The following is a 24,744-nucleotide window of genomic DNA, read 5'->3' on the forward strand; positions in this document are numbered from 1 at the left end:
CTCAGGGGTTTTACTGTATATCGAGCTGATCGTCAGGGTGTCGGAGGAGGTCTAGCTGTTGCAGTCAGGGAGGATGTGCCTAGCTCGGTTCTGCCATTGACCCGCCCCCCTTGAGGGGTGTTGGAAGTTCTTGAGATCCGTCTATCCCTCGTGCAGGGATGGATCACTGTGGCGGTTTGCTACAACCCATGCAAGGACATAGGCCTGGAAGAACTCTGGGCCTACCATGACCAGCTCCCTTCACCTTGCCTCCTCCTGGGTGATTTTAACGCCAGTCACCCCCATTGGGATTCTTTCCTGGCCCGAGGTTCTGGCAATAGGTCAGGAACTTCCCTTTTCCAGTTTCTGCTAGACAGTGATCATTTCACTCTGCTCACCCCATTGGGGTTACAGACCCGTATTGACCCGCACTCAGGCCTACCTTCCACACTTGATCTATATGTGGGGGATCCTGTTTTTGGAAGCTCAACCATTTGGACTGGCCCATATTTGGGGTCTGACCACCTTCCAGTTATCCTAGATGTCCCCAATCTCTCTCCACCCTGCTCTGCTCCACCTCATCCACAATGGATCCTCACACGAGGGTCCTGGTCTTCCTTTATGGCAACCCTTGATAACACTGGGGTTCTGCCTACAGGACCCTTACATGATAGCGTGATGGGCTTTACATCCTCTGTGATCGCAGCAGGTGAGGTGACCTTCCGCAGGTCCTCAACATGTCTCCAAGGCACTGCCACGGTTCCTTGGTGGACGGGCTAGGAGGTCTTCCTGGAATGTCTGGTGAAGATGTCCCTGCCCTAGCTACCGAGACACTCACCGCCGTAGGGATGCAGAATGCATGCAGACTCTCACCCGAGCTCACCGTGCTGCCTGGTCTGCTTTCTGCTCAACCCTGTCATTCTCAAGCTTACCATCCCGGACCTGGTCCTTTATTCGGGCAATGAAGGGTCACCCTACCACCGTTTCGTATCCTCTGGTAAAGAAGGGTAACCTTCTGGTAGGCTTCCAAGACAAGACTACCTTACTGGCTGCCTTCTTTGGATCTAGATTTGGTTCCCCAGCTCCACTTCCAGGTCTTCAGCACTTACGCAGGGTCACTCAGGCAGGCATCTCCTCCCCCTCCCCAGCAGGCTTAGCTACTCCTTTTACCCAGGCAGAATTCTCCTCCGCTCTGCGGACCTTACTACCAAAGAAGGCATGTGGCCCAGATTTAGTACCTAATGAATATTTTATTCATCTCCCTGTCCGCTTTCAGATGTCGCTCTTAGACATCTTAAACAACAGCTGAGCATCAGGGATCTTCTCATCACACTGGAAAACCTCCCACCTCCTGCCCTTCCCCAAGTCAGGGAGGGACCCCTCTTCTCCGGCTTCGTACAGACCGATAGCATTGCTATCCAATGTCAGGAAGGTGCTTGAGAGAATGGTGTCCCATCGGCTCTCCTGGTGGCTGGAGCATGAATGCTGCCTGTCTGAGGTACAATGTGGATTCCGCCCAGGGAGGGGGACATCTGACGTCCTCCTCCAGTTTGACCATCATGTCCACCAGGCATTCTGTCATAAGCAGATACTCCTGGCCGCCTTCGTGGATCTCCAGGGGGCTTTTGATTCTGCTTCCCATGATGGGATATTGTACAAGTGTGCCATCTTGGCATCACAGGGTCTGCACTGGCCTGGGTACTGGGGCGATCCTTTCGTGTTTACCTTGGGGGCATGTACTCTTCCCCTACCCCAGTCAGGCAGGGAGTGCCACAGGGATCATGCTTCAGTCCCTTACTTTTCAATGTACTGATGTAAGACCTCCCTCATCCTCCTGGAGTATCCATCTTAGTCTATGCAGACAATGTCTCAATCCTCTGCAGTGCTGCCTCCCTATGGGAGGCCCAACATCGCCTCCAACAGGCTGTGGATGCCTTTGCCACCTGGGCTGCAGATTGGGGGCTAACAGTCAATGCACCCAAGAGTACTCTTATGTACTTTGGCCAACAGAGGCTCCCCTCCATGCCGATGATTCAGCTTGCTGGAGAACCTCTCACCCTCTGGATCCGGCACAAGTTTGTGGGTCTCCATCTGGACAGTCCCCATCTCACCTGGGCCCCCCATATTGACCATCTTCAGTCAGCATGTCTTAGGTGCCTGGACATCATGAAGTGTGTTGCAGGAGTTTGCCGGGGTGCTGATCGAAACACTCTTCTCCAACTGTATCTGGCCTTCATCCGCAGTAAGATCACGTACGGCACCACCCTTTACGGATCGGCTGCCCAAACCCACCTGACGAAGTTGGATGTTGTCCAGAACAAGGCACTTCACATTGCCCTAGGTGCCTTCAAGTCCACCCCAATTATTTCACTTCATGCGGAGTCAGGGGTGATGCCCCTTTCCATCTACCGCATGGAACTGGACTGTCAGCTGCTTCACCGCATTTCGGCCCTTCCCTCCAGCCATCCGGGCTCCTCCCTCTACTGCCTCTCCACAGTCCTTCGTCAGCCCCCAACTTGGCCATGAGTGAGGTTACCGTACATTATCTGAAGCATCCGAGCTTGCCACACCCTGCCTCTCGATCTGCTCAGGCCTGCCCCAGTGGCCCCTCTCCCCCCAGTCCCCCCTTGGAAGGACTTGTCTCCATATGTCTCCCCCTACTTACCAGTACCGTTCTCGAAGTCGACAAATGCAGTCCTGGCATGGCAGCCCTTTTACAGCATGGACTCCTCTATTTATAAGGACTTCCTGAGAATTTACACGGATGGGTCTCACTCCCCTCCATCTTCCTTTGCCTCAGCGGCCTATTTTGAAGATCTTTCCATATGCCAAACTTGGTCGTTCAGCGGGCGGTATGATGTCCTAACCGCAGAACTCATGGCCATCCTCCAGGCCCATGAATTTATCCGGACTTTCCTCTAGCCTCAATCGGTAGTTTTATACACCGATTAACAGTCCGCACTTACCCTTCTCCTCTCAGATCGTCCAGTGACTCATGTCAGGACTGTCCATGCTATCATGGAACACTTCTTTTTCCTTGTTACTCCTCCCTGGCATCTCCGCCTTCAGTGGATTCCCTCACATGTGGGCATCCGTGGCAATGAAATTGCAGATGCAACAGCAAAGCGAGCACTGACCTCCAGTACACTGGTCCATGTGACGCCAGATAGTGCCACATTCCCTAAAGATGCACGCAGCGCCTGCATATCGCACTGGAATGTGCACCTTGCGAATACCCTAGCTGCCTCCCACTTGGGGCGTTTTTGCTCTGACTCCTCTGAACACTCTTGGGCACGCCATCCCTGCAGAGACATTGATGTAGCCATCACCAGGTTAAGGTTGGGCCATACAGGCCTTGCAAGCCACCTGTACCGTTTGGGTATGATAGAGCACCCATGGTGCCAATGGTGTCCTCAGGTTGAAGAAACCATAGAACATATCATGTTATGGTGTCCTAGGTTCCACTCCCTCCGCACCCTTTTGTGGGAACGTTTGGCATCTCTGGGAGTTTTCAGTTTGTCTCTCCACACACTCCTAGGAGGCAGTATCGGGGACCCTTGGTTACAAGAACAGGTCATGAGGTGCATGTCTGACTTTATCCGAAAATCTAGACAGCTCTCCTGCATATAACGTGAGGCCCTAAGCAGTTTGCATTGGTAGGGCTTTGGGCCATTGTTCTGGCCATGACCCTTAAACCCACAAGAAGAAGAAGACTTGCAGTACACTGAGAACCAACCACCGTCACGTGTGCAAGCATTTTGTCTGTGTTTTATTGTGATTCCTACCTGTGCTGAGGACCTGAGAACACATAATGGCTGATGAAATACAGAAATGTAGAATGGGTGACCTTGGCAGACCACCAACTAAGGCATCCATGCACCAAACACCATGTGTACATCAAGCCCATTAGTTTCTTTTCTTATGTGAGTTTTTCTGTTTTGTATTGTTTCTTGGCTAATATAAATTAAATTGAATCATGTTATGTGTGTTTATCACATGATTTACACCCAGTAATCTTGCAATATAGGTGGAAAATCAGTCCAGTCATGCATGCTCAGAACCAATTTATTTTTTCCCTATTAGTTATTCAGTTCAGATCAGATTTGGCAAATTCCAGTTTGGCGAGTTTTTTTTTTTGCACCTATTACTCACCAAATGTGAGAGTTCACTGTATTTAATTCTTCTTGTAGCTCTTTGCAAGAATCTGTGTTAGTAATTTTCCTTTGTATTTTTGCATCATCCCCAAACATGTTTAGATAGCTCCCATTTCCAATGTTACTGTCTATGTCATTTATATATACTAAAAACATAACTGGTGCCAGCACTGAGCCCTGTGGAACTCTGCTAGTCACTTCCTTCCATGATGAGTAATTTCCTCTTAATACTGTTCTCATTTCCTTTTTTCTTAGAAAATCCTGCATCCAACACTACAGATTGCCTTGGATACCTCCTTGTTGGTACAGTTTCCATAAAAGTCTTAGGTGCGGTACTCTGTCAAATGCTTTCTTGAAATCTAAATAGATATTGTCCACCCATCCTTCTCTTTTCTGCAATGTTTCTGTAACACTATTATGGTAGCTTAACCCCTAGGGTATGCAATTGCCCAGCCTCGACTGCCCCCTAGGACGCAAAAACAGGCCAATTTTTTGACTTCCTCAAAGTTTAAAAGTTTTATGAGCGATTTATAGAGCTTGAATTTACACACCTGAAAACGCAAACCCCACCCTCCTAGACCCAATAGTTATCGAGCTATGGCCCATCATGGTTTATAATAGTTACCCATCGCGGCCCCGCTGAGAAAGAAAATACGCCACTCGCACCTGTTTTCTTCGCAACAGTACATACAAAAATCACCAAAATCAATTTTTTTTGGTGTATATAGATGTTATAAACCAGTGCAATGTGCTTAGAAAAAAATAAAATAGTGACAAACCCCCCAAATAAATGATAAATAAAAATCATCCTTCCCTCCTCTCCTCTCCACATACCTCCAATCTCCTCCCTCCCCTTCCTTTCCCTTCCCCTCACCTAACCTCCCCTCCCCTTTCCCCTCTCCCCTTCCCTCCTCGCCGAGCTGTCAAATCTAGCAATGGAAATTGGTCATGAACCCCCTAATAAAAATATAAATAGTAAAAATTATCCTTCCCTTCTCTCCCTTCTTCAAACCTCCAATCCCCTCCCTCCCCTTCCCTTCCCTCCCCTCCTCTCTCCTCTCCTTCCCTCTCCTCCCCTCGCCTAACCTCCCCTCCCCTCCGAGCTGTCAAATCTAGTTTTCGTTTCGTTTTGTTTCATTTTGAAGGCTCCAACATGCTTCCAAGCGTCGGCATAAAATAAAATGTCTTTTTCAAGTGGGTTTCGACTAAAGACGGCTAAAATAATTGTGGTGTGCATATCTGTATGCAGACACCAATAAATTACAGGTAATGATTCAAAAACACGTGCATAAAACGTAAAAAATACGCAAAATATTCGAGGCCGGGGAGGTGCTAGGGGGTGTGGGTGGGGGGTGGGGGGAGCTGGTTAGGCCAGGAGGGGGTGGATGGGGATGGAGGGATGGGAGGAGATCACTACAAGACACAAAGGAAGGGCCAAAGTGGAGTACAGGGACATGGAGGGAGGGTAGGGGGGAAATACCATCAACTGGGGGGGGGACGTTAAGAGGGGATCCACATGGGATGGGAGGATGCATGAGGAGGGGGTGGGAGGGGTTGCTGTGGTGGTAAGAATGGTGGGAGGTAGGGTAGTAACAAAGTAGTGGAGTAGAGGGACTTGGCGAGAGGGAGGTGGGGGTTACACACCCCACTGCCTGGTTACGGGCCTGGGTCCCCCCTCCGGTGTGTCCAACACCTAGTTCTGATTGGTTAGAAGCCATCTACGTCACAGTTGGGGTGGAGCCAGCTGCCGCCAGTTTTTTGTGGATGTTGTACGATCGGTGTTGCTCGTCCTCTTAAGAAATTGCGAAAAAGCCCAATCAATGAGATTAGCACTTGAGGGGTTAATAGATTAGTAACACATGGTTTTCCCTTTCTCAACCCAAACTGCCTTTCTGTTATCATACTGTGTTCTTCTAGATGGTTTACCCAAACTTTTTTTTATCAGCTTTTCTAGTATCTTACAACACTGGTCAGTGATACTGGTCGGTAGCTGAGTGGATTCTGTCTATTCCCTTTCTAGAATAGGGGAACAATGTTTGCATTCTTCAAAATATCAGGTAGTTTACCTTGACCTAAGGATTCCATGAATATTAAATACAATGGTCTGCTTAACTCTTCTGCACATTCATGTAACACCCAACCTGAAATTTTGTCAGGACCATTTGCTTTTCCTTTATCTAATTTACTTAACCCTTCCTGTACTTCTTTTTCTGATACTTGTATATCTGGTAATATGTCGGCATGCATGTTCCACATCATCTTTTTCAAAGTTATTTTCTTCCATAAAAACTGATTGGAAGTTTTTATTCAGTGCTTCACAAATATCTTTCTCTTGTGTATAGATGATCCCCTCATCCGTAATGGACTGTATGTTATCTTTAAATTTGGCTTTGCTTCAGATGTAGCTGTAAAATAGCTCATGGTGCTCACTACTTTTATTCATAATGTCTGAAACTGTCTCTGCTCCTCCCTCCTTATCTTTGCATAATCTTTTCTTGCCTCTTTATAGTTGTTATATGCCCTCTCACTATTGTGTGTTCTGTATCTATTCTACAGAAAGTCTCTTTTTTCTTTTAATTTTTTACATTCTGTATTAACCAGTACAATCCTGCCGTCGGCATGTTGCCGACAGTAAAATAAGTCTCACTTAATCCCACCGACATGATGGTGCCGACAGCAAAATTCGAGCCCTGTAGCGTCTCAGATTGCTTCAGTCTTGCTAATTTTTTGCTAAGGAGTACCTTAATGTATTGGCAACACTGTGCCCAAGCACTTGTAGCACTGAGTTTGGTTCTAGGTGGTGGGTAACATCAGTTGGCCACTGTCTGTCATAGCGTCAGATGTCGCGAAAAAGTGTCTGGGTTTGGGTGGGTATAAAATTGCAAAAATGCCTGGGATGGTACGGGTTAAACCATTTCTTTATTTTCATTTTTGTTTCTTTGTGCTGAGGGATGTATTTGTGGACTCCTATTTCATAAAGATCACAGAATTTTCTGTATATAATGTTTAAATCTTGTCCTCTAAGCTCCTTTTCCTGATCGATTTCTAAGAAGTACTTCTTCAGGTCGTGATAGTTGCCCTTTTTGTAGTTTAGACTCTTTTTGTATCTCCCATTACTGGTAACATCATATGTAATCCTGAAGTTCCAATTACTACTGCATGGTTGCTTTTGCCAAATGGAGAGTGATACATTGTACTGTCAATATCATTTTCTTGCCTATAAAATATAAGCTCTAGTACTGATGGCTCATCAAGTTCTCTTTTTCTGATGTTTTCCTTTACATGCTGTGTTAGTCCTTCTGCCTACGGGTGACTTTACACTCCCAGTTCTGTGTTTCTTTCCTTCATTCTTTCCTCTTTCTTCTGCCTGTGGGTGCCTCTACACTGAGTGACAAGCCAAATGATTTTCTGTACACCAGGAATCCATTTACTATGCTGGGTGGGAACCATATAACCAAATTTTGGTGCCTGGTGATTTAGTGGGTAATTACGGCACTCCCATCGGACTGAGCCAGTGAAGGTTTATATGCCATGGGGTGGTTGGGGTTTATTGCTCCCATAATGCCACTCAGGGATCAGTGAGGCTGGTCACTCTCATCTTAAGTGTAAGGACCAACTTGCCTAGCCCTGGGCTCCTATGCTCCTTAGGATTGGATAAGGGATGGATGGATGGTTATGAAAAACTCCAGCACAAGATCTAGGAGCCTTTAATCCCAACAGCTTTCATGGCTTTTTACATCTTGAGTATTCCAATTTATATTTGTATTGAAATCTCCAGTTAATATAATTCTTTCAGATTTCTCTTTCATTCTATGTAGTAATGTTCTTAAACTCTGAAATGTACTTTCTGCCAGGTATTTGTATTTGCCTCTTTCCCAAGTGTTTGTCTGGGGTGGCATGTATAAATCTGCCACAATTAATTTCCCTTCAGATGTGTTAATCTCCAATGCAGTCAGTTCTACTTGTGAGAGTTTATCTAGTTTTATTTCTTTGACTTGTAGATTTTTCAATTCCTCCTCCCTTTCTTAAATTTCTATCTCTTCTCCATATACTGTATATATTCCTCTATGGTTAGGGTATCATCTGATATCTTTGAGGTTAATTTTGTTTCAGTTAGGCAATTAATATGTGGTTCCTTTTCTCTGGAATAGTCTTCTATTTCTAATGATTTAGACAACATTCCATCTAACATCTGAGTACATCATTTTAATCATCCTGTTTACATACTTGCCATAACTTGAGTCTACTTCCTTCCTCCTTTTTATTCCCTGTAGGTTATGTACCACTTTCGTACCGGCAATCCAATTACTTTGTAAATAAAAAGTGTACTATTCTCTTTTTTTGATCTTCCTGTGTTCTTTGCTTTTGCCTCCTCCCTCTTCTCCTTTAGTGTGTGTGTGTGTGTGTGTGTGTGTGTGTGTGTGTGTGTGTGTGTGTGTGTGTGTGTGTGTGTGTGAGAATCATCATCATCATCATCAAGATCTCCTTTCCCACCCTAGGGCAGGGTGAGGAGTAGCAATGTCCAGACAGCCCAAATCTGCCGAATCCAATGGGCCATGCTTCCATTCGCTCACCATTCAAGCCCCCAGAATCCTGGCTCTATCTGATACACCAAAAACATTCACCATGTTCTGTAGCTTCACATAAACGTATCCGATAGTGTCAGTGTGTATGAAACAAGTGGTAAAAGATGTCAGAGGTTTATATTTGCTATGGAGTCACATGGTAATTTATTCAAACATCTATTTACCAGAACTTTAACAGAAACACAAATCATCTAAAAGAAATATTTTAGGTGACTGTTGCTTATCAACTATCATGTTTTTGTTAAACGTGAATAAAATTTATTAACTAATGATCTATGACAAAGTGTTGTTCCATGTGCTGCATAGTTTGGGAACATTTACTGCAGCTTCACATGGCAAAGAACTCTGATATCTTATCACACTGCTTTGTAATGTATACCCTCATGTTTCTACCATCATCACTCTTTGAGAATGCATGCAAATATAGGTATTTACCCTAGTTTCTGTCTGCACAGACCTTCTGAATATTATCACACTTTCATGTCACAGATGGTCGCATTTCAATAACCACACTTGATGTCATGTGTTTTGTAGAGACCAAATTACGAGAAGATATTGATGTTCATTTGGGAGATGGTAAATACAAACTGTGGAGAAAAGACAGAAAAGTAAAAAACGAGAGGAGGAGTGATGATAGCAGTGACGAACAACATAAATGTAGATACCGTGGAAATGGGAGAAGGCAGGGCTGAAATGATATACAGTACCCTTGCGTCCAGCGCGGTAATATTGTCATGCATGGGTCACGTGTTGGACCAAAAACGTGTCGGACTAACAATAGAGCTTATGGGGAAAAATGAATTATGTCAGCAACCCTAGGAAAGGTCACCCTAAATACCTACCATATACCTATACATATATTGGTACTATTGTAATTATAATAAATGATACTATGCTATGAATGATAACTAACCTTTTAGGATAGTGTTGGTGGGCTTGCTGGGAATGGAAGGTGGTATCCAAGGCTGTAGGCAGTCCTATTGGGTCCCCGGAGGATGGCTGCTGGCGTCACTAGCGGGTAATGGCTGTTGCTCCTCCTCAACCTCCCTCATAAATCCTTCGAAATCACACTCAGAATCACTATCTTTGTCCACAGCCATGGAAGGTCCTGCTTCTGCCTGTCCTAGCACTCTGTAATCCTCGGCAAAGTGCATGCTTCTCACACTGTTGCCAGAGCCCCGTCTCGTGACTGTGGAAAGTGATCGCTGTCGCTGACTCGGTAGAGAATAAGGAGAAGCAACTTTGTTTATAAACTGGTACGCACGCCGATGAGAAGGGTTTCAAAACGATTGATATTTATTCTAAAATATTAATATGTATTCAGTGTCAGGCTAAATGTTCAATGCTGTAGTACGATACATTCTCTGTCGAGTCGCCTGGGTTTTGGTCACACTGTTTTGACCATCATATCCTCGGCAGGAATCCATCCAGATGAATTCCAAATGCCCGTGGTATCGTCGGCAATTTTACCACGTTACCGTTCCGATTTACCAACGTATCCTCGGCAAACCTGGTATGAAGTGCCGTGTGATAGCCTTCGGCTGCCAGGATCTTGTCTTAGTTTTTTATTATGATCCTCACGTTGGCTTCATTCATGTCGTAGGCCTTGGCAATGTCAACTTTCCTCTCTCCTTTCTTCTTCCTCTCGATGCTTTCCAGCTTGGTGGCCTGAGGGAGGTGCTGACGCTTCTTGGGGTTCTCAGAAGGCTTCCTAGGCATTGTGAGCAGGGTAAAATGCTGTAACAAGGGCAGAAAATGCAGCAAGAAAAAAGCACCTTCCAATGCAATTATGCGACTGAGTGGCACTGTGGCGGGAGAAATTTAAACAAAACATCACGTGACACCAGAAGCGTTTTTAATTGGGCGGCATCACAATCACGTCACGATAGCGGGCGGGGAAGGCTACTTGATCAGAAGTTTTCATTGGCTATCATCATCATGGGAATGTCCAGTATGACCGTGTTGGACCGGGGGTGATCGTGCTAGAGTAAACTCTGCGGATTTCGCCCACTTCTCGGAGCTCTGTGCGTGTTATGCTAACACACTCGTGTTGCAGTAATTCATTTCATTCATTCATTGCCAGACGCCATGTATCCCAGACGGGGTGGCCAATGGCTTAGAGTTAATTGTTTTACAGGGAGAGGCACTAATCCTCCACCAACCCCACTTGACACGTACGGATGCCAACAGCATCTGGTGTTCCCAGGTGGTCACCCATCCAAGTACTAACCAGACCCAACGTTGCTTAACTTCGCTGATCGGACGGGAAGCGGTGTACTCAACGTGGTACGGCCGTTGGCCAATTGCTTGCAGTAATTAAATCGTATTAAATAATACAGTAACCCCTCCAATATCCGGATCAATAGAGCCATAGGCAGGTCCGGATAGTGGTCCTGTCCGGATATTGGGCCCCAGCTTATGGACTTGTACTTATGGACCCTAACTCTGAAAAACACCTATACAACTCCCTCTGGACATGCATTGCACCTATTTAAGACCCAAATCACACCAATAAGGGACATAAAAGACTGAAATAAATGCAAAAGAACCATAAAATGAGGTTTTAGAGTTGAGTTTATACAATATTAAACATTCTGGGTACTTACAAGTCCCTTGCTCTTGGACTGGTTTGAACCGCCAGTTTGCAGTCCACAGTTAATCCTCTGCACTCTAAATTCTAATTTCTTAACACTGCACAACACTGTAAATTCCTGTGTGTTCTAGTGGCAAGGTATTGCAGTTTATTCACTGTTTATTCACAAAAAACAAGCACCTGTGGCTTGCACTGTTATGAGTATCTGCTCTCCATCGGAGTTAAGCTGTGACTGTTGATGTTGGTGGGGTAACAGAGTTGCCAGATCGCAACAGCCACATTACCAATCTCCTCAACTTTCATTATCAAATATAACTTTTCATTACCAAATTCATAAAGCTAGCATATATTCTTCACTAATTATATATACAAGTGGAAATACATGTAATCACTCTCCTTATAACTAACACCATGTTGATTATTTTCACACTATGTAGGGTAGCAGATTAATCAGAGAGAGCAAACAATCCACCATCCCCATCCTGTGTATCCTCATACATGTGAAAAATCCATTTGGTAATGCATTATTCTAATTCATTACCAAACGAATTTTTCATTACCAAATTGGCCCACACTTGGTAATGAAAAATACCAAATGGCAACCTGACAGGGGAGGGGGGAGGGGGAGGAAGGAAGGGGTGAAGGGACTATGGTGTAACAGCTGTTTGGTGCCAGGCGGGAATTTCAAATTATGGGAGGGAAAAAAGTCAGATTTTTTTCGAATTTTTTTGCGGTTTTTGGCCCATTTTGGGAATATTGGATCCCAGGAGGATTATGTCCGGTTAGTGGGGATGTCCGGATATTGGGCGTTCGGATATTAGAGGGATTACTGTACTAATTAATTGCTCTCCGTGCTGGACACGAATCGTGCTGGACTAACGCGTGTTGGACGCGAGGGTACTGTATATGAAATTAGAAACTGGAGAGAATGGCAAGAGAGATATGGCGGTAGTGTATGTTCCCCCTAAGACGAGAGCATGGAATGATGACGAATACCAGAAGATGTTGTCAGATATGGCTGGTTATTTACAAAAAATAATTGAGAAAAGCAATAATATAATTTTGGTGGGTGACTTTAACTGTAAAGAGGTGAACTGGGAGGAATGGTAATCAGGAGACGATGAGGATTCGTGAGGCACTATGTTATTAAATATAATAATGAATAATGTGAGTGCATTCAAGTACTTGGGTAGTGTGATAAGTAAGGATGGAACTTTGGGGGATGAAGTGCGTGAAAGGGTACAGCAGGGAAGGAAGGTTGTTGGTACACTGAAAGCAGTGATGAGAAATAGGGAGGTGAGTATGGATGTTAAAAAGTCACTGCATGATAGTATTGTGATCCCTACCCTGATGTATGGAAGCGAGGCATGGACCTTGCAAGAGGGGAACAAGTCAAGAGTGAGAGCAGTGGAAATGAGTTACTTGAGAGGAGCATGTGGAGAGATGTGGAGGGACAGGTTGACGAATGAAGAAGTGAAGGAACGCTGTGGGGTGGATGTGGATGTGTTTGAGAAGATTAGGAGAAATACACTGAGGTGGTTTGGACATGTGAAGAGAATGGAGAATAAAAGACTGACTAAGAGGGTGTATGTAGGTGAGGTGGAGGGAGGGAGAGGGAGAGGTAGACCGAGGATGAGGTGGAGGGATGGAGTTGAGAGGTATATGAGGGAGGGGGGGGTGAGTTGGGGGGAGGGTAGTCAAATGGTGGGTGACAGAGCAACTTGGAGGCGTTTTGTCTGCGGCCACCCTTTGCGGGATTAGGGCGTTGGGCTATAGATAGATAGCTAGAATAATGTGATGACGCAATAGGTCAAAGAAGAGACACGGTTCCAAGGTGAGGACACACCAGCAAGGTTAGATTTACTGTTTACCAAAGAACTCAATGTAATAAAATCACTGAAATATTTCTGTCCTATAGGAAAAAGTGATCATGTGGTCACTGAGTTCCAGATGATAATAGGGAACGTCGAGCCAAGAGACGAGCTTCATAGACAGGGAAGATACAACTTTGGGAAAGCAAATTTGACAGGATTGAGAAACTTTTTGAAAATGCGGATTGGAGAAAATTCTGAGAAACAAGAGAGATACAGAGGAAGTCGGATATCTTTCTAGACCTTTATAATTTGGGAGTGGAAAAATTTGTACCAAGAGTGAGAGGGAAAGAAAACAGGAAAAAGGAGTGGTTTAACAGAAGGTGTATGATAGCAAAAAAGGAGAGAGATAAGGTGTGGAACAATTGGAGAAAGAGAGGTAACAACAGAACAAAGGAAGAATATAAAAGAATTAGAAATGAATACACAAGAATACGTAGAGAAGAAGAAAGGAATTTTGAAAAAGGTATAATAGACAAATGCAAGGATGAACCCAAACTGTTTTACAGATCTGTCAATGGCAAACTGAAACAAAAGGAAGGAATCACCAAACTGAAAACAAATGGAGAGGTTTATAAAGATGCAGCAATGCAAGAAGAAATAATGAACAAATGTTTCCAATCGGTTTTCACTAATGAAAAAGAGTTTGTGGAAGGGGAGGGAGTGATTAGAAATGTACCGGTGATAAAAGATATAAAAGTGGAGGTACAGGAAGTGTATAAATTACTGGAAACTCAAGACGTAAGGAAAGCCCCAGGACCTCATGGAATTTCTAATTGGGTACTGAAGGAATGCAGAGAACAACTGGCGGATAAAATTCACAGTTTAATCGTGTGTTCTCTGGAAGAGGGGAAAGTGCCACAAGAATGGAAGAGGGCAAAATGTGGTACCAATTTATAAGGGAGGAAACAGGGAAGAACCCCTGAATTATAGACCAGTGTCTCTAACCAGCATGGTTGCAAAATTGTGCGAGAGAATCCTGAAAGACAGATGGATAAAATATCTAGAAGAGATGAATATTTTGGCTGAATGTCAGTTTGGATTCAGAAGTGGAAGGTCATGTGTTTCTAACTTGTTGAGCTTTTACTCAAGAGCGATTGACGTGGTACAGGAGAGAGATGGTTGGGTGGATTGTGTGTACTTAGACTTAGAGAAGGCCTTTGACAAGGTACCTCATAAGAGACTAATGTGGAAACTAGACTATATAGGAGGATTGAAGGGGAAACTTCTGGAATGGATGAGAGACTTTCTGAGAGACAGACAAATGAGGACAGTAATAAAGGATAGGATGTCTGGATGGAGGGAAGTAACAACTGGAGTCCCTCAAGGCTCGGTGTTGGCACCGGTAATGTTCCTGATTTACGTAAATGATATGGTAGATGGAGTGAACAGTTATCCAAGTCTGTTTGCTGATGATGTAAAGATCTTGAGGAAGGTAGAGGTTGAGGAGGATTGTAAAATGCTGCAGGAGGATCTGGATAGGATACATGATTGGAGCCGGACGTGGGGAATGAAATTTAATGTAAAGAAATGTAAAATATTGGAAATGGGTAAAAGTACCAGGAGGCCATAACTGAGTTATTTGTTGGGTAATGAATTAATCACAAAAAGGGAAGAAGAGAAAGATTTGGGAGTGCTGGTCCAAGATAGTTTGTCACCAGAAAAGCACATTAACAAGATAGTTGGAGAGACTTATAAACTCTTGACTAACATAAGAGTAACATTTCATTATATGGATGAGGAGATGATGAAAAAACTGATATCGGCCATGATCCGCCCCAGGTTAGAACATGCAGCGGTAGTGTGGTCCCCACACAAAAAGAAAGATATAAACAAGATTAAGAAAATACAAAGAACAGCAACCAAGATGGTGCCCAGTCTGGCAGATCTGTCATACAGAGAGAGGCTGGAAAAGCTGGATTTGCCTTCGTTAGAGGAAAGGAGAAAGAGGGGAGACATGATTGCCGTGTTCAGGACCATGGTGGGAGTAGATAAAATTGACAAAGAAGATCTGTTTTTATGGGATAAGAAAGCAACAAGAGGACATGGACTGAAATTGAAAAAGTCAAGCTGCTTGAAGGATATCATGAAATATAGCTTTCCTTACAGAAGTATAGACTTATGGAATAGCCTGGACAAAGAGATCATCCAGTCTAAAAACTTAAACGAGTTTAAAGCTAAATTTGATTTACTGAGAAACAGCTACGGAAACCCACAAGCATGGCACATTTCGTGTATATCACAATTAGGTATATTAGGCAAATACATAAGTATTTAGAACGACTTAGACGAAAAGGTGGTGCAGGAGAAAAACATTCATGTGTAGATAAATGTGGATATGGAGACTGGACAACACGAGCATTGCTCAATTCCTGTATACTGCAAATAGGTAAATACAAATAGGTAAATACACTTGTCTCATAACATGTGCACACACTACATACTTACAGTTGGATTATTATCTTGCATACTTTTTCACAGCATTAATCTGTGAAACTTTTTTTTTTTTTTTTTTTTTCATTCATTCATTGCCAGACGCCATGTATCCCAAACGGGGTGGACAAGGGCTTAGAGTTAATTGTTTTACAGGGAGGGGCACTAATCCACCAACCAACCCCACTTGACACGTAGGGATGCCAATGCCAACAGCATCTGGTGTTCCCAGGCGGTCACCCATCCAAGTACTAACCAGAAGCAACGTTGAAACTTTTTAAAAGTCATAATTATGGTGAAATTGGAATAATGTTTTAAGATAAAATGGTACCAGATTAGTGTGGCTGTCAATTTTATGTGCTGTTTCTGCAGTCATTCAGAGATGATTTGGGGGAAATGAAAAGCCAACTTCATAAATCATGATATTCAAATTTTGGATGCTTCTGACAGACATTCAGATATTCAAGACTGCACTGTATATGACATAATTTTTGCTTAAATGATCATCAAGTTCCTGGACAAAGTCTCACTGGTTGAAGTATGATCACTTTTTGCTTATATGATAAATGACTCCCAAAAGTAGAGCAACTTGTTTGTTCCAAGATGGTTTTTGAACTCAGTCACTATCAGGTGTGTTAGTGTCAGTGATGAAACAATAATGCAATATTGGAGTTCATGAAGATAGGTATGTGCAGTGAAGTGAAACAACTAAACTTAGGTGAGTTGGAATATTGTTTTTGGACTCTGTTGGGTGAGTAATCCCCTCGGTCAAAAATATACTTATACTGAACCCATGTTATAAATTACTCAATATACAATAAATCATTATGCAATGGATTTTTCAAATGCAACCTTGTCATAATAAAAGGGCATGCTAAGCAAGCAGATAGCAGGTACCAGCATCTTCTAAGGATAATGATAGAGAGAAATATAAAAGTCCTCATTCTAAGTCACCCTTTTCTGTATTTTTTGGTTTTCGTTCACAATAAGTGACTGAAACAATACTTATTAAAACTTCCAATGCTACCTATAAAACTGATCTGCCACTCTTCTCTCCATATATAGTACTGTACTTGATGTATGGAAAAAGTTGTGATATTTTGGAATGCATCTTTCATATTATAATGAGGGCTCCCTGTATATGACTGGCTGGGGATTCTGACTGCAGCTACATCATTTATGGAGACTAATGTCACACAGAGAATATCAAGTGCCACACTTAATCATTTCAACTACTGTATTCATTAAGAGCATAATCAGAATATATGGATGCATTTAAAAATAAGTATGGGTACATATGGGACAGAAAAATACAGTATTTAATCCAACTGTATGAATGAGAATCTGTAGGATCCAAACACATGCTGTTGTTGAGTGACTACAGCCTGTCTGGCTGTGCAGAACCAGCTATCACAGGCAAGCAACTGCCCTTCCAGGGTCATCCAATGCACTGAACCAACGTTTCCTTGCAGCGCACAGCACCCGTGTGGGGAAGAGCATGGAGGTTTGGTTCCTGGATGGAGGCCACATCCGTGTCACTATACCCAGTTAACAGGGGCACCATTGTGGGATCCACATCACCCCATTATTTGGTTATATGGTTACTACCCAGTACTGCAAATTGTTTCCTGGGTTACAGGGAATCTTTAGGCTTGTAGTGCAGTGTAGAGCAACCTTAACAGAAAAGAAAAAAAGAATAAAAAGTGACAGGCAGGATGGAAGAAACAGGAAGAGAAGGGGGCAGACACAAACAAAATAAGAACAAGAGTGAAGGAAGAAGTTGGCAGTACAACATCCAGTGAGTGGATGATGGTCACCACCACCTACCACCATTAAACATGTAGAAATGGCAATACTCTTGTAATATTTGTGGTGACCTTTAAGTAGAGTAGCATTACCCTCTTCACTCTGAAGTACTGTATTTTTAGTTCATTCTTGCTAATTATATAATTATACTTGTATTATGTTTTGAGACACAAAATATAGTGCTGGAGCTGGATACTATAATCCACAAAACCATTTACAACCTGATTTCTCTTCCTACACTGAATGAAACTGAAGGTAGCAAGCATAAAATAAAAGTACAGTACATTATCATAATGATGAGGTTAAAAACTTAATACAGTATAATACTATTGCTATTTTCTATCTTTTCTGGAAACAAGAAAAAACAAGAATACCATTCCAACCTTGGCAGCATGTAGTAGAATGTACGAAAGAGAGAGTGACAGGAGGGAACTTCTGGTCTGATCTGGCTTCTCCACTAAGGTAAACTCTCCATGCCTTGTCTCATCACCTTCAAATCTGTAAATAGAAAAATTTATATATAATTACTGTAAATCTTACTTATTAATGCAAATATCCACTGACTGTCTTACATACAATATTTTTTTCAAAAAGCTAGTGAAAATGGTGTACTGTACAGTACTTAAATACATATACAGGCATACCCTGGTTTAACAGTCTAATTGGTTAGGTAAAGCCCTATCGTTAGGTGGGGTATCGTATATCGGGGTACTTTTAACATGTACTGTACTGTATTTCAGTGTGGACCATTTACCAGCCTTGGGTTTCCCCCCAAACCAAGTCCAAAACCCACCCAGATGAGCCCAAAAACAGGTTTAAAGGCAATCTTATTAGCCCAACAGCTGTCAAGAAAGCTAACCCAAGCCTAAAACCTGTAAATAACTCACTGAAAGCAACAAATAAAGCCTGAAAATCATAAGGATTAGGTTAGAAAATATCAAACACCTCTCATCACTTACTTCTTGTAAGTCCATGTCCAGTCCTGGTCATTATTCTTGTTATCCCCCCGGAGGTTAAGGGACATATGGTGCTCCCCAACACTCACTCCTCCTCCTCCTAAAAGTCCTCAAACCCTATCTCCAGGGGGTGGTGATGGAGTGCAATGCGATGACTCAGGCAGAGGCGATGGAGTGCAATGCGATGACTCAGGTGGAGGTGATGGGGTGTGATGCGCTGGCTCAGGTGGTGACAATGAGGTGTGATGTGATGGCTCTGGGGGTGGCAATGGAGTGCGATGCGATGATAGAGGAAGTGGTGAGGGAGACAGCTGTGATGTCTGGTAAGGTGGCGAGGAAGACCGCTGCAATGAATGATGAGGTAGCGATGGAGTCAGCTGTAGTGGCTCTCATCATGGCAAGGGAGACAGACAGTGGCCAAAGTGGTGTGGGAGATGGAGGCCGGGATGAGGAAGACAGTGATGGAGTGGCAGAGTGCCTTTGTATTGGCTGGAAGTTAGGTCCAGCACAACAGGCCGAGCACGTCCTTGGCAGGAGGTGTCCCTCGGTGTTTCTCTGCTGATAGAAAATTGGGGAGATGCTCTGCTGGTTGATGGCTGGGGAGATGCTCTGCTCGTCGAGGGCTGGGGGGATCCTGTGCAACTTGCTGGCATGGTGGGCTCCTGCTTAAAGAAGACTGTGATCGTTGTCTGACTGGCCGCCCGCTTCTTCTCCTCCAGCATCGTCCTGTAGACTTTCATACCCTCCTCGAGCCAATTAGCTGTGTCCCTGCTTCGTCCTGGGAGGGGGTCATGTGTTTTCATTAGGTCTATAATTTCATCCACCTTTGTCAGCATCTCCTTTAGGATCTGATCCTGAGAGCTCAGACCTCTGGCACAACCGCCTCCTCCCCTGCCTCCTTGTGCGCCCACTGGATCTCCATACTGAGGAGCTCCTCGTTGCTGAGCTCCTCCCCATGGCTCTCGAGAACCTCCTCCACGTCATCCTCGTCCACCTCCCCGAAGCCCACCTCACGCAACAACTCAACAATGTTCTGCTGCACACGCTTGACAGGAGGAACAGGAGGATGTTGCATGCCCTCGAGGAAGCCAGTGAAGGAGTGAACACACTCTGGCCACAGCTTCCGCCACAGACCGTTCATCGTCGCCTGGCTAACCTCATTTCATGCAGCAGTTACATTCTCAAGGGTGTGGCGTATGTTATACCCCCTCCACAACTGCTGCACTGTTGTCCTGTCGTCACTGTTGCAGACCCTTACCAACTGCTTCATTGTGCGGCAAAGGTAGTAGGCCTTAAAGGCAGTGATCATCCCCTGGTTCATTGGCTGCAACAAAGATGTGGTGTTGGGGATAGGAACACCACCTCAATATTGCTGGCCCATTCCTTCATTGCGGATGAGTGACTAGGTGTGTTATCCACCACCAAGAGAAATCTGTTTGCCAAGTTTTCATGAGACACATACCTCTTCAGCACACAAGAGAGATACGAGTGGAAATAGGACGAACAGATATCTGAAGTCAACCATGCCTTCTTGTTCAACTTCCAGATAACCCCAAGGTTCTCCTTAACATACCCCACCACAGCCATCGGGTTCTCGGAGTGGTTGACTAGGAACAGCTTAAACTTGAGGTGGCCCTTGGTGTTGTCACTCAGCAGCAGTGTCAGCCGGTCCTTTTAGGCCTTGAATCCTGGTGTAGACCTTTCTTCCATTGCAAGATATGTCTTGGAGGACATTCTCTTCCAAAAGAGCCCAGTCTCGTCAAAACTTAAGACCTGCTTCGCACTATAGCCACCCTCCATGATGATGTGTTTCAGCTCATCAGGAAACGCTGCTGCCGCCACCATATCTGCACTCACCACCTCACTGTACATCTTCACGTGGTGGAGATTTGCTCGCCTTTTAAACCAGTCAAACCACTCATGGCTAGCTTTAAAGGTCTCACTTTCATCATGCTCATGCCTGACCTTTAGCTCTTCCCACAGCGAGAGAGCCTTAATGCACATGATAGCCTGGTTCATGGATGCCTTGCACCGGTTCTGATCTTCCACCCATGTGCGCAGCATTCACTCCAGCTCCTGCATCGCAGGCTCTCACTGGCGGGTGATACGGGAGGCCGCCACCATATCTGCACTCACCACCTCACTGTACATCTTCACGTGGTGGAGATTTGCTCGCCTTTTAAACCAGTCAAACCACTCATGGCTAGCTTTAAAGGTCTCACTTTCATCATGCTCATGCCTGACCTTTAGCTCTTCCCACAGCGAGAGAGCCTTAATGCACATGATAGCCTGGTTCATGGATGCCTTGCACCGGTTCTGATCTTCCACCCATGTGCGCAGCATTCACTCCAGCTCCTGCATCGCAGGCTCTCACTGGCGGGTGATACGGGAGGCAGATAAGGTCGCAACCTCCCAAGCAGCAGCTTTAATGGCCTCCTTCTTCTTTATGAACGTGGAGACAGTCGACTGGGCCAGGTGGAGAGCCGAGGCAATAGAAAACACACCTTCGCATTTGTCGTGCCACTTAAGGATGTCTAATTTCACCTCCAGTGACACAGTCTTATGTACACACTTCGCGGGAACATCACTGGCACCGCCATTAGCAGACTGCCTGCCACCACGACTAGGGCCTCCACTAGCACCACCACTAGCCCCACCACGTGCAGCACCCTTACCAGACATTATCACACTTATTTGGGCCCAAAATCACACAGTATTGCACTCCACACACGAATAGTATACTGCTCTACTCACGGCACTGCTCGAACACAGTTACGATGCACTACAATAGCAACTTGCGTAATGTTGGTGGTGCAACACGATGCATGGAGGGTAAGCATAAAGGAGATCCTCACTTTGAGTTGGCCGGTGCGAGAAGAGCAACATGGGTGAGCATGAGGTAAGTGAAGGCTATGAGGCCTGCATGTGTGTTTCTGCACATCCTGGGAGGCGGGCGGGCTCAGCTGGCCGTGGGAACACGCGCAATTCAAAATTTCAGCCTGTTGCCTGGGGTTGCGACATTGGAGGGCCCATCATTAAACCGGGGTTCGCCCATAGGGTATCAGGGCCTGGTGCAATTTGTACCCCCATCGCTCAGCCAAGGTATTGCATATAGGGATATCATATATCGTGGCATCTATGTATATATATACTGTATATCCATCCATCATCCAATTCTATATCACCCCACGAGGAGCATAGCAGCCCAGGGCTAGGCAAATTGGTCCTGACATTTAATATGAGTGTGTGTGTGTGTGTGTGTGTGTGTGTGTGTGTGTGTGTGTGTGTGTGTGTGTGTGTGTGTGTGTGTGTGTGTGTGTGTGTGTGTGTGTGTGTGTGTGTGTGTGTGTGTGTATCTATCTATCTATCTACTGCCAGATGCCATAATCCCGTAAGGGGTGGCCATTTGTCTTTGAGTTATTTGTTTTACGGGGAGGGGCACTAACCCTCCACCAACCCACTTGTTATGTATATATATATCTATATCTATATCTATCTATCTATATATATATATATATATATATATATACAGTAATCACTCCAATATCCGACATAATAGAGCCATAGGTAGGTCCGGATATTGGGCCCCAGCTTATGGACTTGTACTTACGGACCCTAACTCAGAGAAACACCTATACAACTCCCTCTGGACATGCATAGCACCTATTTAAGACCCAAATCACACCAATAAGGCACATAAATGACTGAAATAAATGCAAAAGAAACATAAAATGAGGGTTTAGAAGTAGGTTCATACAATAATAAACATTCTGGTGACTGGCTCCTGGACTGGTACTTACGGACCCTAACCTAGCCTAACTCAGAAAAACACCTTCCTACTGCACATGCATAGCTCCTAACACCCTATTCACACCAATAAAAGACATTAAAGAGTGAAATGAGGTAAGTATAGTATGGAAAAAAGTACAGTATGAAACATTCTTATGTCCGGATAGTAGGGATGTTCGGATATTGGGCGTCCGGATATTAGAGTGATTACTGTATATATATACACTAAACCCTTCACAAGTCAAACTATATTGGAATCTACCCTGGTTCGAATTACCGAATTTTCACCCCCCAAAATTCCTAAGACAACACCTATTACCTGTCCTTTCAACACTACATTAAAGGAGCATATATAAATAAATAAGTTATGACAAAAAAAAAATTCAGTACCTTTAATTGGTAGAAAATCATGCACAGAGGCAGTACAGTACAGACTTGTCGGCAGCTTGTGTTGGAGAAGGATTTTCACCCCCCAAATTGCAAAGACAATACTTATTACATGTCTCTTCAACACTAAAGTAAAGGAGCATATACAGCGTATAAATGAATAAATCTATCTATCTAACTATTGCCAGACGCCTCAATCTCGTTTGGGGTGGCCACAAACAAATTGCCTCCACGTCGCCCTGTCCCCTGCCATTTCACTGCCCTGCTCCCAACTCACACACCCCTCTCATATACCTCTCCACCCTATCCCTCCATCTCATCCTCAGCCTCCCCCTCCCTCTTCCCCCCTCCACCTCACTCACATACACTCTCTTCGTCAGTCTTTCACCCTCCATCCTCTCCACATGGCCAAACCACCTCAGTGTATTCCTCATAACGCTTCCTATCACATCCACATCCACACCACAACGCTCCTTTATATCCTAATTTGTCAGCCTGTCTCTCCATGTGACTCCACAGGCTCCTCTTAAATAACTCATTTCCACTGTTCTCACTTTTGACTTGAATAAAGATAGACAAAAAAAAAAAAAAAAAAAAAATCAGTGCACCTAATTTACCTTTCATCAGAGGTAGACAGACCTGTCAGCAGCTTGTTTTGGAGACGGAGGTGGTGGAGGTGGTGGAGTTCACAATTTAATGCAACATTCTAAACAGTACCCAGTATTTATTTCACTGAACATTAAGAATTAAACTTAAATGTAATCACTATAATAGACTGCAGTGTAACACTTGCTAATAATAATAGTGAACTTTAATCATGACAACTTAACGCTAAGTCACATGCACATTTTTTTTTTTTCTTTTCTTTTTTTTCCATTTAGTCAAATTACAGTTTTCATAAACAAACACACAGACACTATTCGGTGTCTGTGCCAACATTACTTGAAGTGCTGGCTATCTGAAGAGCTTTAGAAGCAGAATCACTGCTGGAATCAGGAGGAGGGATAGGCCGACGCCTTGGCATAGGCTTAAAGAAGTCATGAATCTTCACCTGCTTCTGCTGAGAATACTGGCGATGAATAACCAAGCCTCACAAGTCCCTTACATGCGTATACAAATATTGTGCTTCTGCAGCATCAACATAATACAGCCAAGATATGACAACATCCACTGCTTCACGAACTTGGGATAATTTGTATGGATTCTTGCGTCCAGCATCATTGCTCTATTCCTCGTCGTCATCACCATCATCATCTTCATCTTTCTTCCCTGCCACAGACTCAACAATTTCTTCTTCTGTTTGGTGATGATACCCAGGATCATCTGCATCCATTTCAAGCCAGTGGATGACATCATCATTAATATTCTTCTCACTGACTTTTTGCATAGTAACTTCAAGATAATCTGAGACTTCAAAGCCAGTGAAATCAAGCAAGCAGCAGACAGGTGGCCACGTGTGCACCTGGCGCCACCTTTGTCCCCCTACCTCCGCATCTCGGCCTACTTACATGTGTGGTCTTGGCCTGAGTAGGGCTTACCGAAGATTCCGTCTTCTAAAAGTTTGATTTGTGAAAGATTTACTGTATATAGATATATATATATATATATATATATATATTTATATATATATATATATATATATATAATATACATATATATATATATATATATATATATATATATATATATATATATATATATATATATATATATATATATATATATATATACACTGTATATATATATATATATATATATATATATATATATATACTGTATATATATATATATATATATATATATATATATATATATATATATATATATATATATATATATATATATATATATATATATATATATATATATATATATATATATATATATATATATATATATATATATACTGTGTATATATATATATATATATATATATATATATATATACACAGTATATATATATATATATATATATATATATACACAATATATATATATATATATATATATATATATATATACAGTATATATATATATATATATATATATATATATATATATACACGAGGGGTGATTAGAAAGAAATGACAGTGAGTCCATAAACTTTTATTAGCATGAAGAACTATCAAACTATGACTCACATTCCTTCAAAGTACTCCCCTCCAACCTCTATGCAGCGTTCCATTCTCT

At 43.4% G+C, this 24,744-nt stretch overlaps 1 protein-coding gene and 1 non-coding gene across 2 annotated transcripts in view; both read right to left on the minus strand.

Moving 5' to 3' along the window:
* PIG-O (phosphatidylinositol glycan anchor biosynthesis class O) overlaps positions 1-24,744 on the minus strand; it is a 174,252-nt gene that overhangs the window by 32,064 nt on the left and 117,444 nt on the right. The window contains exon 6 of the mRNA XM_080283570.1: positions 17,806-17,920. Coding sequence (XP_080139696.1) covers positions 17,806-17,920 — 115 coding nt within the window. The remainder of the gene's footprint in view (positions 1-17,805; positions 17,921-24,744) is intronic.
* LOC145414322 (5S ribosomal RNA) lies at positions 10,901-11,019 on the minus strand. Its single transcript, XR_013899861.1, has one exon. It is a non-coding gene; the product is annotated as a 5S ribosomal RNA (ribosomal RNA).

Source organism: Coenobita brevimanus, chromosome 98, assembly GCF_032717465.1.
Source record: "Coenobita brevimanus isolate Jiangsu-jjx chromosome 98, ASM3271746v2, whole genome shotgun sequence".
In the NCBI taxonomy this organism is placed as follows: domain Eukaryota; kingdom Metazoa; phylum Arthropoda; class Malacostraca; order Decapoda; family Coenobitidae; genus Coenobita; species Coenobita brevimanus.